The following is a 16,715-nucleotide window of genomic DNA, read 5'->3' as shown; positions in this document are numbered from 1 at the left end:
TTAGCGGCCCATCCCCCGCATCCCCGACCCCGCCCCAGCTTCAACCGCATTTTCTGACACAGAATTCGCAGTAACACCCCGCTCGGCGCCCGCCGGCCTTCGGCGGGCCTTCCCGCTCGGATTGGACGGGCGCGATCCCGCCATCGGGGCCACGGTAGCGTCTGCGGCACGGTAGCTGGCCCGTCCGCAGAGGATCAGGAGGGAGCTAAGTCACCAAAGCAGGAATTAATGAGCATTAGGATCTTAGGTAAGAATAAGTCCCACCTTTAATCCTAAACAACTCCGCTAACACCTGTTACATGGACACACACGTTACATACTGTATGCTATATATACTGTGTTGTCTTCAGTTTGGATTGAGACGAGATACATTTTAACTATTGTATTTCCTAAAAGTAATAGAATCATCGTTTAAAAAGCATGCTGGTACAGTAACAAATAACCTAAGCTAATTAAGTACTAAAGTAATTGATTACTTCTAGGTACTAAAAGTAGGTTAATTGATTACTTGAGGCACTATGGTATTAAATTAATCAATTAAGTACCAAAAATTGATTACTTTAGGTCACTGCTTCTCAATTGTATTTTGCACGGTCAGAGAAAACCTTTCGCGTCACCCCACTTGTCACTTCGACTAGAAGTATACCTAAAACGTGATCCTTTTTAACATTATCAAAAGAAAAAAGAAATATAAAGCAACTTCCGACAACTGGCTCTTTGCCTCATCTCGGTCTGGACCTCCGAAAGTCTTGATCTCATCTTGTTCTCGACCCCCGAAAGTCTAGATCTCGTCTCGGTCTCGACCTCCGTAAGTTTTGGTCTCGTCTTGAAAAGTCTGGATCTCGTCTTGGTCTCAACCTCCAAATGTATCTGTGTCGGTCTCCAAAAGTAGTGGTCTCTGGCTCAAACTCCGAAAGTCTTGATCTTGTCTCTATCTCGATCTCTAAAGTCTTGTCCTCGACTCTGTCTTCACTCCAAAGTCACTCCAAAGATCTCAGCTTGACCTCCAAAAGTCTTGGTCTCATCTCTGTCTCGAAGTCCGAAAGTCTTGTTCTCGTCCCGATCTCGACTTGGCCTGGTGTCGGTCTTGACCTCCAAAAGTCGAGATCTTGTCTCTGTCTCAACCCCTGAAAGTCTTGATCTCGTCCGCGTTTTGGCCTTCAAAAGTCTTGGTCTCATCTCCATCTTGACCGCCCAAAATCTTGCTTTGGTCTAGGTTCTGACCTCCAAAGGTCTTGGTCTCAGTTCCGTTCTGTCTCAATCTCCCAAAGTCTTGGTCTCATCTCTGCGTCAACCTCCAAAAGTCTCGGTCTCAGTTCTGTCATGATTTTTCAAAAGTCTTGGTCTCATCTCTGCGTCAACCTCCAAAAGTCAACCTCTCGGCCTCCGAAAGTCTTGATCTTGTCTGTGTTTTGGCCTTCAAAAGACTTGGTCTCATCCCCGTCTCGACCCCCCAAATTCTTGGTCCTCGTCTCAAAAATGTCTGGTTCTTGGTTAGCGAGGCCCTGACGACAAAACTACTCTCTAGGGCAGTGGGATTTAACGTATTAAACTTGAAACACAACAATTGGGGGTTTCCCCCATCGTCTTCCAAGAACCAAATCAGTTTAAATCGGTGCACTGCTCTGTCAGAGTTCCCGGCTTTGTCGGCAAACAAGAAAAGCAATAATCCTTGGCCAGCGCTGATTGGCCGGGCTATTTTTCTCAACGGCTTCAATTAACGTGGAGCTTCTCGGTAAGCCGATCCTTCAAACAGCGACCATGATAGTGTCTGACTCGAGGTCCGTGTCAGTAGTATCGTCCGTTGATTCAGGACGTGACCAGGGGAGGGGGGTGTGGGGGGTGAATCCCCCCCGGCATGCCCTCCCTGTGAGGTGAGGCGTAAAACTAACACTCGGTGTCTTATGGAGGGGGTGTTTAGTTGGGTGGGGCGCGATGGGATCGACCTGTCTGAGAGGATACTGCTATTGAGTTGCAAATGAGCTTGTAATTAGCCCTTACACATTTGCCTGGAGGGATTATGTGTGTGCATGTGTGTGTGTGTGTTTTTAACCCATTTTCTCTGCCACAGTGTTAAGTAGATAATACTAATTACTTCTCCTCCCAATTGCTTGTTAATTGTGTTCACTGTGGATTTATACAGCATGCTAATACCACCATTCCATGATGCGTACCCCCTACTTGGCTTGTTGGTAAAATCAACAGGTCATTTTTTTTTCTCTTTAGTCAGAAGGCTCCGCTTAAAGCAACTAATTACTTGTGCGTTATTTCTGCAGATAAAACGCGCAGAATAGTTGAGAGAAATGAGTTTTTGTTTGTGCGTTGGGGGGGTTAAGGGAGTAAATCGAAGAGTGCAGATGTTTCAAAGATGAGGACCATAATCTTCTTTGCCTTGGATCAATCCTTCACCTGACGGCAACCTCCTCCGAGTCTCGGAAGGTACATGAATGAATTGATCCGTACGCTCTTTGGCGCGCGATCCATCCTCGGGCCTCTATCCATAAACGCTGAAGCTAATCGTCCAAACAAGCTGATGAGCTGTATGTCACCTCGGGGTAGGGTACCCTGCCCCCTACACGTCACCCCACCCCATCCTGCTCCTATAATCCTTCTCCAAGCAAGCGCAGGGATGCTAATTGTATCCGGCTATAAATACCACCTGACTCCTGGTGCCCCCTCACTTTATCCGTGACACCGGCCAGCGTTCAGCATCGCGTTCTCACTCCCTCCTGGTTTGGCGCCATGTTCCCGCTGCCCATGTTCACGGCCGAGCAGGTGGCCCGCGTGTGCGAGAACCTGGAAGAGACGGGCGACATCGAGCGCCTGGGCCGCTTCCTCTGGTCCCTCCCGGCCGGGCAGGCCCTGAACCGGCACGAGTCCGTGATGCGCGCCAGAGCCCTGGTGGCCTTCCACAGGGGCAACTTCGAAGCCCTCTACCAGATCCTGCAGAGTCACCGCTTCACGCGGGAGTCCCACGCTAAGCTGCAGGACCTGTGGCTGGACGCCCACTACCGGGAGGCCGAGAGGCTCCGGGGACGACCGCTGGGTCCGGTGGAGAAGTACCGGATACGCAAGAAGTTCCCTTTGCCCCGAACGATCTGGGATGGCGAGCAGAAGACTCATTGCTTTAAGGTAATATCCGTTTGAGGCCCGGGTTTAAGGATTATTCTGATGAATCGATAAATCTGTGGATTTTTTTCCCCCCCGCAATTAGTGAATTGAATTTTGAAAAATACTAATTCCCGTGCCTTTATATGTAGAAATAAGTAAGCCATTACTTCAAATTGACACGAATCTATTATGATTCAGGAAGTAGTTTGGTCTGCAACATGTCAGAAAATAATCCAAAAAAGTTGCTCTTTGTTGGAGAACTAACAATTTATTGTTAAGAAGCGGAAATCATAAGCATCTGGACAATTTTAAATGAATAAAAGGTACCCAAACCATCAAATATATGAAAAAACTCAATTAATTAAAAAAACAATTAAGCGTTGTTCCTCTAACACTTTTATACATTTTATACGATTTTCGCCAGTTATAATTGTGATTTTCTTCCCTCTTTTTTGCGATTTGGCTTAAGGTTACTTTTTGAGGACCTCTTCTTATGTTTTGAAACAGACTAACAAAAGTTATTCCGCAGTAAACAAAATCACATTCATGATTCTTCATGAAAAGACAGTCTACTTCAATTTCCGTTGTTAACTTGGTAAACACTTTGACTTGCGGCCTTTTAGGCGTTCACTGCAACACTGGAACTGAAGTCAGTAAGCCATAAATCAGATTACAACAATAATGGACACAAATCTGCTGCTTTTTCACAGGTGGCAAAAGTACCCACACACTGAAGTTCAGACGCTTGCCTGTAAATAGTGGGAATATACTGTACGATTCTGTTTCAATTCAATCCATGGACACACTGTTGATATAATGTGCTTCCTTCTGTGGTTAACAAAAAAAAAAAAAGTGACCCCAAATAACACTAAAAAACGAAAAATAAAAACGGCCTCACCCGAATGTTTTTTCCAAATATTTTCACAAAGATGACATCAAATTTTCTGAAATACGGCCACAATTTTGTCGAAATCTCAATCATTTTTTCGTTTTTACATCTTGTTTACCTATCGCCATCATTGACGGAAGATGGAAAGTTTAATAAGCCTATTCGTTGTTTACTTTTTATTTTGCTGTGACTTTCATTTTTGATGCTCAGGTGCTTGAGCTTCACGTTGCGGCAGGATGAGGCCTTGCTTCAATACTGGCCCAGCGCTTTAAGCTGCTAAACATGATCCAATTGAGTGGATAGACAGTGACTTCCAAGTAAATCTTCCAATAATATCCAGTGTAATACGATTGTAAAAGCATGATAGGCGAGTCACAGCCACACACCTCCGTTAAATTTCGCATTCCGATACCATCACAATGGCTAACGGTGAGTTACAAAGTGATACCCAAGTGTTGGTCAAAAACATATTTCAATAAAGCATATTCGTATTGCAAACCACTTCTACAGTATGCATAGCTTGAACAATCAAACGGCGCTTAGCTATCGTAAAGTAACTGAAAATGACTTAGTTAAAATGTACCGCGCGTGAAAATAAACACAAATTTGAAAAAATAAATAAATAAAATAAAAAAACAAGGCATTCTATCCACCCTGCTGGTATATTGCCAAGATCTACGACAAATTAAATTGTGGACTTTCATTTTGAACAAAGTGCTGCTTTGCTGCCATCTTGTGGCATCTATAGGCTATTACAAAAGTCTTTTTGGCGATGGTATTTACATATTTCTATACGACTCAATATGGGTTCAAAGCAATAACCAAACATGGGTTGAATTCAAATCCGCCAGTTTTGTTTAGTTCATCCTTAAAACATCTGATTGGAAAATAAACCATGTTTTATTTTAAACCAGTGATTATTAACCTTGGTTTGATCGAACCTTAGGGGTTCGGCGAGTCAGTCTCGGGTTCGACAGAGGTTTCGCTGCGCCGGTCAAAACACACTTGTTAATTTGTGATGACAAACCCCGCTTGGCCATCACTGGCTGCAGAGGATCAAATTACATTGCCAGGCCAATTGGTGCTACGTGGAACTTAGTGCACTCGTTGTGTGATTTTTTTCTTAATATTTTAATCCATACTAACCATATGTCGAGTAAAAATGGTCAGACAAAAATATACAACATGGGATGTGCGTTTATCACGGAACATGATGAGAGTCAGCATCGTATCTGCATGATTTGAAATGCCAAGTTAAGCCAGTAAAACCAGTAAAAATGTCTTGAATTTGGGAAAAAAGGCATTTGATTATTTAGTTATTTATTCATAAAGTTTGGTGATTGCACATTTGAAACTGGTAGGTTCAGTACCTCTAATAGTATTTATTTCTACATGACCCAAAATGTGTTAAAAACAATAACCAAACACGGGTTGGAATCAAATACCTTTGACTTATTTAGCTCATCCTTACAATAAAACATCAGAGTTAAAAATAACCCAATATGGAAATGGGTTATTTTAACCTCGCAGTTTTATTTATTTCTCTGTAAGCCAATATGCGTTAAAAACAAACAAACATGGGAGGAAAAGCAAATCCACTGGTCTTATTTTTTTTTTTAGTTCATCTTTAAAACACCTGGGTTAAAAATAACCCAATATGAATGGGTTGTTTCAAACCTCCAATTTTAGTTATTTCTGTATAACCAAATATGGGCTAAATACAAAAACCGAAAATGGGTTAAAATCAAATCCAGCCTTATATATTTAGTTCATCATCATCTGTGTTTAAAAATAATCCCGTATGGGTTCGAAATAACCCAATGAGTTTTTTCAACAACCCAACATAGGTTACAATGTTACTCTAATCTAAAAATGAAAATAGTCCCACTCTACATCAACTTTGAAAAACGAAGTACGCGTATAAACAAAACAATTGCTTTTGGGCACCCCCTAGTGGTCGTGGGGCAGATTAATCGCTTATGCCTTAGGTTGGGCTCTGGGCAAGTTACTGAGTCCCCTTTACGGTTCGTCCCTAGGAGAGAACCCGCAGTTTGCTGAGAGAGTGGTACCTCCAAGATCCTTACCCCAACCCGTCCAGGAAGAGGCACCTGGCCCAGGCCACGGGACTCACGCCCACACAAGTCGGCAACTGGTTCAAGAACCGGCGGCAACGAGACCGCGCCGCTTCAGCCAAAAACAGGTGAGTCTTCAAAATAAGTCACCAAAATGATTGCAAAACAAGCCTTTTGTTTTCTATGTTATTTTTTTAAAGGAAAAACGTCACAACACTCATTTTATTGTCTGTTTTTTAGTTAAGCGTGTAGCACAGGCTAGTTTTGCTAGCCGCTTACTTATTGTATATGGTTAACAACTTTAGTGTATAAAACACAAAAAAAACATTTAAAAAAACTCCCAGTTCTGATAAAACGAGTAACAATTTTGCATTGCTTTTAATGACATGTTACACCACAGATGAAAAAATATCAAAGTTTGAAGGCCAGCGCCTTAGCTTGCTAAGTAGCTAATTATGCTAAGCTCACTTTTCTCCTTCTCTAGGTGACAAAGATTTTTAGGGGGCTGCATGGAGGAACTTGTGAGAACATCTGTTACTATTTAGGATATGCGATGATTGTAATGCAAAATTTAAGGGTTTTATGTGTTAAGTTGGATATCAAAGAGAGACAAGGGAAACTATTTTGGGCAAAGCGCAAAACATATTTGAGATGGAGAATATTCAAGTCATTTATACTTTATCTTTACTTAAGGACGCATGAATAATGTCAAACTTAAAGGGGGCAGAAAATATCTGGATTGAACCTCATCCCTTCAACCCGTCAGGCTGCAGCAGGACGCCGCCCACCTCCCCTCAGACCAAGAGTGCCGCCCCCACTCCTTGGTGCCCTCCCCCCGGAACTTGGGCAGCCCGGAGGCCAGCGACTGCAGCACGGGGACGGAGCCCAGGGGCGCCGGCGCCTCCACGCCGGAAATCTCTGTCAGCAGCGACAGCGAATTCGAATCCTGAGACGGCGTCCGCTAAAGACGGCGTCCAATAAGGACACTGTGGACGGTGCCAGAAATGACCTCCGGCTTGGTCTGGGCTGCGCCATGACGGCGCGACGATGTCATAGTTTTGAGAAAAAACAAAAATGTCATGCACTTAAACAAGCTCCGTGAACTTGACAACACGGCGGTCGAAAACGAAATCACGCGTCTGCTCTTGAAATGTTTCTTGTTGCTTGATCCGGCAGCACAGTGCCTGGCTTCGCAGAGGTGGATAAGATACTCATACTATAAATTTAGGTAGATGTACTAATACTTGTCTGAGAAAAAAAAAAAAAAAAGTTAGAAGTATTGATTAAACTCCTTGCAAAAGTGCGAGTGAATTTAACTGCTTTTTCCAAGTTGGTTTGTGTTCATTTGGCATGATAAAAAAAATACATCTTTTTTTTTTTTAATTAGTGTAAATAATGCACGTAAAAAAAGCTCAACTTCTATGCTAGGGTATGAAAAAAAAACTGCAAAAATCATGTCTGTTGAAGCTTGCAAGCACAGTGAGCATGTCACGGCCTTAAAAGGAACTCAGGACTCCCCTCTTTATGTTTACCAGCTGTATTTTTTAAGCCACGCCCACCATGTTGATAATAGGATAGTCTGGGTGATGCAAGCGACTAGCCGACTTTCTTCCGAAGCATTTGAAGAAAAAAGAAAGACGGTTTAATGTCAATAAATGAAATTATTTCTATGCAAAGTGAACCGTCTCAGTGGCTACGTTTGTCTTTGACTGGAGTTGATAAATGTACATAATTATAAACAAACGTGTGTGTGCATGTGTGTGTGTGTGAGATGCCTCCGGAACTTAAATTTGAGATGGATGTATTATTACATATTATAGAATCTAGCTAATTTTGCTTTTGTTGGGTAAAATTAAGATGTTTCTGCATACTTTCCTTAAGTATAAAGTGTCTGGTGTAAAAAAAGTACTGATTTATTTGCTGTTGAAAACTTTGAAAAATTGCACCAAAAAAAGTAGCTATTTCAGGCAAAAACTTATAAAATATGTTAAATATTGCTCATGAAAACATAGATGATGATCTCTGCATTTGGTGATTTTTTTGTGCACCTGGCGTTAAAATCTTAGGATTCTATAGCCACCCGTATTCAGGATTTTATTCAGCAACCACTTTGAATTTTTTTGATGCCGCTGCTAATGGAGACTCATGCAGGTGCTTGTTTTGGTTTTGAAAATATTCAAATTTAAAGTTTTTGAAAATAGGACCCCTACAAACTGGCCCTGTTTCCTGTCAACTAATATATATATATATATATATATATATATATATATATATATATATATAAGTACTTATGCTAGGGTTTTTTTTTGAGGGAGTACTTGTGAAAAGTTTGAGAACCACAGGCACACATGTAGATGGAAAGATTGATGAGACGGCAATCAAAGAAACAAAAATGAGGAGGAGGAGGAGGTAATGCTGCTGTCCCACCCAAGCCGGCCTCTAAAACGGGCGGGTCCACCAGACCCGGTAAGGTGCAAGAGACCGCGCAGACCGGGTCGGCAGCGCATCGGATCTGTTACCGAGATGGACGGCGAGGGTCGGAGAGTGGTGGTCTGCGACAACGGGACGGGGGTACGTCAAAGGCTTCACCGTTTCCCGTGCATTCGAGCTCCCCTCTGTGTGCTATTATTCCTAGCCGAAACAAAAAATTGAGAACGCACCAGCTTGTCTGGACTTGTTGCTCTCCGAGGCCGCCATACAAGGCGGTGAAGTTCTCATCTTTGCAGCCATTGGCTGAGAGAAAGGAAGTGACATCTCAGGTGGTATTTGACGGCTTGATTCTACCATCCCATTTTGCTTGGAATGCGCTGAGGTCCCTCAGGCGATAAAAAGGAACACAACATTCGTTTATTTTACACCATTTCACACAAGTGAAGATGCTCTCATATACACTATTGAAACTCTCAGGCGCTACTACAATGCTGTTACGCTCACTTCCGAAATGCTCCCATGCACTACACAGGTCTTTTGAAATGTCTTTTCACTCATCAAACAATCGACATGCTTTCACATGCCAGTGAAATGCTCTCTCGTGCAACCAAAAAAATCTCTGCTCAGACACAATTGAAATCCTCACACACGGAACTAAAATGATCGCCGACATTCTATCCAACTATAACAGACACTATAGAAATGCTTGCTTATAACAGAATCTCATACATATTTTTGACTCAACTGTTTTTAGAGTGCTCTGAAACAATCTCATACATACTACAGAAACACTCTCCAGCACTGCTGAAATGTTTTTATTATAGACTACTAACAGAATCTCATACATGTTCCTCAAATGTGTAAAATAATTCAGTAAAATATAGTCTACAACTGTTCTACTGGAAAAAAACAAATTGGGGGGGGGGGGCAAAAACACCCATTTTTTTAGGTTGTTATGAGGGTTATTCATTCGACGTTTTTCACGTTACGATGTGGAATACTGAGTTTTTTTTTGGTCCCTTTGAGGCATTTATCCCACTTTACGACTAACATCAACAACTGTCATGACCTGTGGGGTTAGTTGTGTTTGTTTTGCCTCCCTCTTGAGGCGTTTTTAAGTAATTGCTCGAATTTTCTGTTAGCGTCAAACTGCCTCCGCTGCAACGCGTCACTAAAAATTTTAAAAATGAAAAATAATAAGTACCTGGGATAGAATGTCTGGGGACAAAACAACGTAAAAATACATCTTTGGCATTGAATGAGTAAACTACAGCTGGGTGAGTCAATTGGACGAATTGGTGATTTGTGAACTCCCGCCTCATCAGTTCGTCAAGTGCGGCTTTGCGGGCTCCAACTTCCCTGAGCACATCTTTCCTGCCTTGGTGGGTCGCCCTGTGATCCGATCCACCACCAAAGTGGGCAACATTGAGATCAAGGTAACGCCAGACGGCAAAGCGTGGAAAGCGTTGCCGCGTTTTCCCACAACCGATCTCCTCTCACAGGATCTGATGGTGGGCGACGAAGCCAGCGAATGCCGTTCGTTACTGGAGGTTTCATATCCCATGGAGAACGGGATGGTGCGCTGCTGGGAGGATATGCTCCACTTGTGGGACCACACCTTCGGACCCGATAGGTTGGACATCGAGCCGTCCCAGTGCAAGGTATCCAAGGCTCGGAGGAGCTCCAAGGTGCACAAGTAGTAGTTCTAGCCTTAAGGGTTTCCCTTCGCAGATCCTGCTGACGGAACCGCCCATGAACCCGATGAAGAACCGCGAGAAGATCGCCGAGGTCATGTTTGAGAAGTACCAGTTCCACGGTATCTATGTGGCTATCCAGGCTGTGCTCACGTTATATGCGCAAGGTATGGCCAACTTTATACCTCTTGGAAAAAGAAACTCAAACGAAGTACTACCTACAATATTTGTGCTTTGACTCATTTACAGAAGTCAATCCTTTAGTGTTATGCTTCTCAATTATTTTTTGCAAAGTGCTCATCCTCGGAAGGAGTAAAGATTTTGCTTCCCTCGACTCACCCCGGTCACTAGTTCTCAAAAATGGGGGGACTTGAAGGAACTCCAGGGGGTACACGGGATTTTAAATAAAACAAAAGTGCAAATATCCTTTAAAAATAATTATTACATCAATTCAATGTTTCAGGCAGGTATAAATTCATAAAACACATTTTGTGTCCAGTTGGTTATTCAATTTCATTATTTTAAAAACCCAGATTACCCCCCCATTCTAGAATTGTTCAACCCAAATTGTCAGTCACATGCTTCCTCTCGTTTCCTGTCAAGTTAATGATTAAATATTGTGAACATATCTCTACTATGAACCAAAAAGTTGAATATTTTTCTGTGGACAAATATTTATTCATAATTATTTTGTTTTGAGAAAAGGTCTGACACTTTATGTTGATTTTTTTTTTGGGTTAAATATTAATAATTAAGTTAATGACTTATTTTGTGAACCGATCTCTATTGTAATCCCAAAAAAGGCCAATTTATGTTTAATTTTTATCTGTGAACAAGTATTTATTTGTAATAATTTATTTTTGGGAGCAGGACTGACACTTTATGTTGATCATTTTTTGTGGACAAATATTTATTAATGATTAAATAATTAGTTAATGATTTATTTTTGTGAACAGATCCATACTGTTCTCCTAAAAGAGAACACTTTATATTTGGTATTTTTCCGTGGACATATAATTATTTTGAATTTCTCTTTGAGAACAAATCTGACATTTAATGTTCATTACTTTTTGTGGACAAATATTTCTTAATAATTAAGTTATGTCTTTTTGGAAACAGATCTATTCTATGATCCAAAAGAGGACACTATGTTGATTTTTGTTTTTTTGTGGACCAATACAGATGAAGTTTGAAAGGTTCTTAAGTTTAATAAATCAGACACTGATTTTTTTTTTTTTTGCTTTGCACTGGTTAAAGGGTACGTGGCTGAAAACTTATTGCACAGGGGGTACATCACTGAAAAAGGTTGAGAACCACTGGTCTACACCACAGGTGTCAAACCTAAGGCCTGTTTTCTCTTTCTGAGGGTGGTCTTTGCAAGATATAATTGAGAAGCACGGCTTTAATGCAATCTGAACAATTTATCTTTTTGTAAACGAATTTCTTAAGCTAAAGCAAGCCAATTATTTCAAGTGGTCAGAACCGGTTTCAGAATAAAAAACTTCTGCCAACAGGTCTGCTCACGGGCGTGGTTGTGGATTCTGGTGACGGCGTCACTCACATCTGTCCGGTGTACGAGGGTTTCTCTTTGCCACACCTGACACGAAGGCTGGACATCGCCGGGCGTGACATCACGCGTTACCTCATCAAGGTGCGACGTCGCAAAAGATTTAGAGATATAGCAGCCGAGCACAAAGTATGAATATCTATGATGATAATCTTAAAGACCGTAGCGGCCTGCCAGTTGCGACAATCCATGTTTATTTGATATCCATTAAAATGCATTGATACTTTTTTTTTTTTCATTTTTAAACCCACAAAAATTCTCATCTATATGATTAACCAAATCAAATTAGAGCCATTTGTTTATGTGGATGTAAAAAGCAGGATTAAAAATGATTTCACATTCAGCAATCCTAAACACAAACTATGCTGAGTTGAAATACTTCCTGTTTTCATTCTTCTTCTTATAGAAACATTAATAAACATTTAGCACGCTATAGTTTTATGTTATTTTCTATATATTCACATTACCCCAAAAGAATGTGACTATATAGAAAAATAATTTACAAAATACTCAAACGTGAGGGTCCTTTGTACAGTTAAAATAAATAATCCTGTTGATCTGAAACTAACAAATTTAACTTCTCATCCACATCGAAAATCATATAAATTTAGAACCATTTTTTTTTGTGTATGTAAAAAGCAGGATTATAAAACATTTCACATTTCAGTAATCTTAAATACAACCTAGGCTGATCAGAAATAGTTCCCGTTTTCACTGTTCTTCTTTCAAATTTACATCATCAAACAAAATACGCCACCATCTAGGGGTTAACAGTGGAATTACACCCAAAACGGAGGGGCAAAGCCGAGTCTATGGTAATGAGTTTTAATGTCACAAAAAACAACAAAAATTGAAAGAGCAGGAACACAACAGTAGAACCTGCCCTGGAGGTTGTTTTTTAAAAGTGGAAAAGGTAAGAGTCATTCTACTAGTAGCCTATTGCTCTACAAGTACATTGAAGTAAGGATAGGGAGGGTACAAGGTTGCTTAGATGGACCTAAAGGATTTGATATAAATGCTGAAATGACTTTACATATGATAACAGAAGACCTGTATTAGTGCAGGGAATCCTCTACATCATAATGTCATCTCCTTGACCTTGTTTGTGACCTCAGCTGCTGCTGCTCCGCGGCTACGCCTTTAACCACTCAGCTGACTTTGAGACGGTGCGCATGCTGAAGGAGAAGTTGTGCTACGTGGGATACAATGTGGAACAGGAACAGCGTCTTGCCACGGAAACCACCTATCTGGTGGAGTCCTACACGGTAGGTAGGCCGGACCTGAACCTACACTCTTCGACTGACTCCCGAGGTTTGGGTCAAAACATCTAATCGATGTTTCTGCTGCAGCTCCCAGACGGCCGGCAGGTACTGGTCGGGGGCGAGAGGTTCGGCGCCCCAGAGGCGCTCTTCCAGCCTCACCTGATCAACGTGGAGGGGGCGGGCGTGGCTGAGCTCCTTTTCAACACCATCCAGGCGGCTGACATTGATCTCAGGTGGGAGACCCGTCGTGTCCCTTAGGGGAGTTTTTAGGTGTAGGGCTACAGACACACAACCCCCTGATATGGCTTGTTCGTTCCCTGTATGGCCAGTGTCAAGATTTGGTGGAGGCAGGAAGTGGAATTCATTTCAAGTGCGGGTTGGACGCATGTGTTTAATGGACAGAATTTCTAGGCACAACCAAGGCTTTGACATGGTCCAGTTTGGCAGCCCCAGAATTGTGGTACCGTAGGCTTCATGAAGTTGCCATCTTCAAATTTTACCGGAGCTGTTTGCAGCCAAATGTGAAGTGGTGTGAAGGAAAACAAGATCCCTCAAATCTGATACCATGGTCACGTCGGGGTCACCATATGTTGGGAGGCAGCCTTTTGGGGTCCTTCTGCGTGTTCGTCCATTTCCAGGTTTGGTCAATAAGTCGATTCCAGAGGCATGAAATATGATAAACGCTCCGAAGTTTTAATGCAGAATATTCTGCGCACAAATGCGACGCAGGCAAAGGCTGCGATCGAGCAGTTTGTGCAAAGAGCACATTCAAGGGAATGCCTTTTATACTCTTAGCAGGGAGGTACCCAAACTTATCGAAACAAAACTTATCAAAACAAAACCGGAACTTATCGAAACAAAACTTATCAAAACTAAACTGAAACTTAACTGCTTGGGTGGTTTTCCACCTGGACATACATCAGTGCAAAACTGGATGCTGCTGGTTTGAACAGAGTACATACAAGGTCATACAGAATTATAATGCAGCACACAAGCATGGCTAAATATGTTATGATATAGTTTTCACTCTATATATTATGATTGCAGTCTTCGATAGATAGATAGATAGATAGATAGATAGATAGATAGATAGATAGATAGATAGATAGATAGATAGATAGATAGATAGATAGATAGATAGATAGATAGATAGATAGATAGATAGATAGATAGATAGATAGATAGATAGACAGACAGACAGAGACAGACAGATGCGCTAGTTAGTTAGCTAGCCAGCAAAATAGATAAATAGATGCGCTAGTTAGCTAGCCAGCAAAATAGATAAATACTGTAGATGAGCTAGTTAGCTAGCTAGTGAAAAAGACAGACAGACAGATGCGCTAGTTAGTTAGCTAGCCAGCAAAATAGATAAATAAATGCGCTAGTTAGCTAGCTAGTGAAAAAGATAGATAGATAGATAGATAGATAGATAGATAGATAGATAGATAGATAGATAGATAGATAGATAGATAGATAGATAGATAGATAGATAGATAGATAGATAGATAGATAGATAGATAGATAGATAGATAGATAGATAGATAGATAGAACCATCACACCACACAGTAGGAGAATTAATTAAAAATATTTTTATATTTTTATTGGACCTTGACTGATTTTGAAAAGAAAAATGTGTAAAAAAAAAAAAAGGAAGATTACTGATATGTGCGCAATTGGTGACCCCCAATTTGATATGTTGCCGTTTGCAGGGCAGATTTCTATAAACACATTGTGCTGTCCGGGGGAAGCACCATGTATCCCGGCCTCCCGTCCAGACTGGAGCGAGAGATTAAACAGCTCTACTTGGAGAGGGTTCTGGATGGAGACACACACAAGTTGGCTGTAAGACCCCACAAAAGATTGAAAAGCGGGTCATCGGGGACATTATTCAGGATTTCCTTACACACACTACTCCTTTTCTTGCAAATTTTAAAGGAAATCTGAAATAAGTACCCAACGACCCGTTGTAGTTTTGTGTTCTCATTTGCACTTGAAGTCATTTTGCTTCTATCCGCAGAAGTTTAAGATTCGCATCGAGGACCCCCCACGCCGCAAACACATGGTGTTCCTGGGCGGCGCCGTCCTCGCTAATATCATGAAAGACAAGGAATCTTTCTGGCTGACCAGGTCCGAGTACCAGGAGAGCGGCCTTGGTGTTTTGCAGAAATTGGGAGGCGGTGTCAGATAAAATTGTTGTGAGAAATGTTTTTCCAAATAAATACCTTACTTTGAGTAACCTTGTAATAGTAGAAGTAATACTGATTTAACTCTGCAAGTTGCAAACGCCACATTACCAAACTCAGGTGATTCATAATTGGTCATTGGAACAATTGTGATGTCATCAGTAGATGGATAAAAATAAGTGAATTTTGCTGCTCAATTCATTTTCCACAAATGTAATATTAATCAGAGCGAAATACATTAGGACACGGTGATGTAGAATAAATGTATAATGGTTATATTGGTTCAATAAAAAACACAATTGCACGTATTTTGTCTTTCAAGATATGTTGTTGATAGCTGGTAAGAAAGTGAACAAGTCTTATGAGGCCCTCTGGTGGTTCTGATAAACAATTTTGGCCCCATCCATCATTTCGTTTGCCCAACGTGAATGTAACCTAACTACATGTTCAATGTTTCAAGGGGAAAAAAAATAAAACTTTTGCAGCGATAACAACCTAAATTTCGTCACTATTTTACTGGAAGGGACTTACAGAGCAAATGTTAGCGGCCAACAAAATACTTTTTTTCATTACGGATTGGCGGTTTAATAAAAATAGGGTAAGTTACATTATTTTAATGATTATATTTAAATAAGAACACATATTGCTCTCTTATTTGTTACAATGATTAAAAAAATCAATTTCGGTTACTCACGGTCGAGAGCCTCTTCCGGGAATTCTCCCTGCTGCGCCTAGTCCAATTCGGCGAAGCAGAAAGACAAGGTTGCGTTGCCTAAAACTGTTATTTGGCCTTTTCGACTAGCTCACCTAACCCTAAAACGAGGAAAATATTCCCTTTGCTTCCACTGTGCTTGCCATATTTCTTACCACTCTCTGACAGACAGATTCAGACTGAGCGGTCTGAAACCGTGAGCTCTGATTGACTCTTCAAGTGGATTGGGAGCCAATGAAAAAGACTAATGTGGGACTCGAAATAATAACGTGCGCGCTTCTATTGGTTGAGAGCGTGCATACCTCGCCGCCATCTTGAACCGGGAGTCGCCGACCGAGGGGTCTGAAAGGGAAACATTTTCCAAATCAACTGCAGTGCTTATTTTTGCCAGAAGGGGGCACTAGCTTTTGGATGAGTGTATCAAAATGATACAATTTTCCAAGAAATTGGCCCTAAATGCCACGATTGGCCCACAAAAGCTTCATCACTAAAATGCGCATATATTAACCTTAAAAAAATAAAAGCCTGATGAGCTATTGAAAGCTTCTGTTTGGTGTTCAGTTCGCGTTCAATTCAGGCAATTTTTTTCTGCTTTACGTAAAGTGGCACGAATTCCCCGCAAATCGACTTACTTTGCTTGGTGGCTTAGCGTGACGTCATCCAATTTGCATATTCAACTCAAATCTGATTTACCGTGAATCAGTTGACGTTTTATGCTTAATTTATACAGAAAACCAGTTTCCCCCCCCAAAAAAGGTTTCTCATACATATACACCTGCAAGCATATACAGTTA

General features: G+C 41.3%; 2 protein-coding genes across 2 annotated transcripts; both read left to right on the top strand.

Moving 5' to 3' along the window:
• Nucleotides 1-1,944: 1,944 nt before the first annotated feature.
• On the top strand, nt 1,945-7,753 carry six7 (SIX homeobox 7). The gene is made up of 3 exons (XM_088430210.1): nt 1,945-3,132; nt 6,037-6,200; nt 6,839-7,753. The coding sequence occupies exons 1-3, from the start codon at nt 2,743-2,745 to the stop codon at nt 7,020-7,022; spliced, it is 738 nt and encodes a 245-aa protein (XP_088286336.1). The 5' UTR covers nt 1,945-2,742; the 3' UTR covers nt 7,023-7,753.
• A 776-nt stretch (nt 7,754-8,529) lies between these two features.
• On the top strand, nt 8,530-15,517 carry LOC148428971 (actin-related protein 2). The gene is made up of 9 exons (XM_088425696.1): nt 8,530-8,643; nt 9,828-9,938; nt 10,005-10,163; nt 10,234-10,363; nt 11,711-11,847; nt 12,879-13,028; nt 13,113-13,258; nt 14,736-14,868; nt 15,044-15,517. The coding sequence occupies exons 1-9, from the start codon at nt 8,596-8,598 to the stop codon at nt 15,212-15,214; spliced, it is 1,185 nt and encodes a 394-aa protein (XP_088281822.1). The 5' UTR covers nt 8,530-8,595; the 3' UTR covers nt 15,215-15,517.
• The last annotated feature ends 1,198 nt before the right edge of the window (nt 15,518-16,715 follow it).

The sequence above is a fragment of the Hippichthys cyanospilos genome, chromosome 1, assembly GCF_059441005.1.
Source record: "Hippichthys cyanospilos isolate Australia breed blue-spotted pipefish chromosome 1, RoL_Hcya_1.0, whole genome shotgun sequence".
In the NCBI taxonomy this organism is placed as follows: Eukaryota; Metazoa; Chordata; class Actinopteri; order Syngnathiformes; family Syngnathidae; genus Hippichthys; species Hippichthys cyanospilos.
This window is presented reverse-complemented; position numbering and strand designations above follow the sequence as displayed.

Excerpts from the sequence above, each read along its gene's own strand:
- six7 (XM_088430210.1), top strand. The coding sequence starts at position 2,743 with ATGTTCCCGCTGCCCATGTTCACGGCCGAGCAGGTGGCCCGCGTGTGC. Across the intron at positions 3,133-6,036 it reads AGAAGACTCATTGCTTTAAG|GAGAGAACCCGCAGTTTGCT; the intron begins GTAATATCCGTT and ends GTTCGTCCCTAG. Across the intron at positions 6,201-6,838 it reads GCCGCTTCAGCCAAAAACAG|GCTGCAGCAGGACGCCGCCC; the intron begins GTGAGTCTTCAA and ends TCAACCCGTCAG.
- LOC148428971 (XM_088425696.1), top strand. The coding sequence starts at position 8,596 with ATGGACGGCGAGGGTCGGAGAGTGGTGGTCTGCGACAACGGGACGGGG. Across the intron at positions 9,939-10,004 it reads TGGGCAACATTGAGATCAAG|GATCTGATGGTGGGCGACGA; the intron begins GTAACGCCAGAC and ends CTCCTCTCACAG. Across the intron at positions 13,259-14,735 it reads GCGGCTGACATTGATCTCAG|GGCAGATTTCTATAAACACA; the intron begins GTGGGAGACCCG and ends TGCCGTTTGCAG.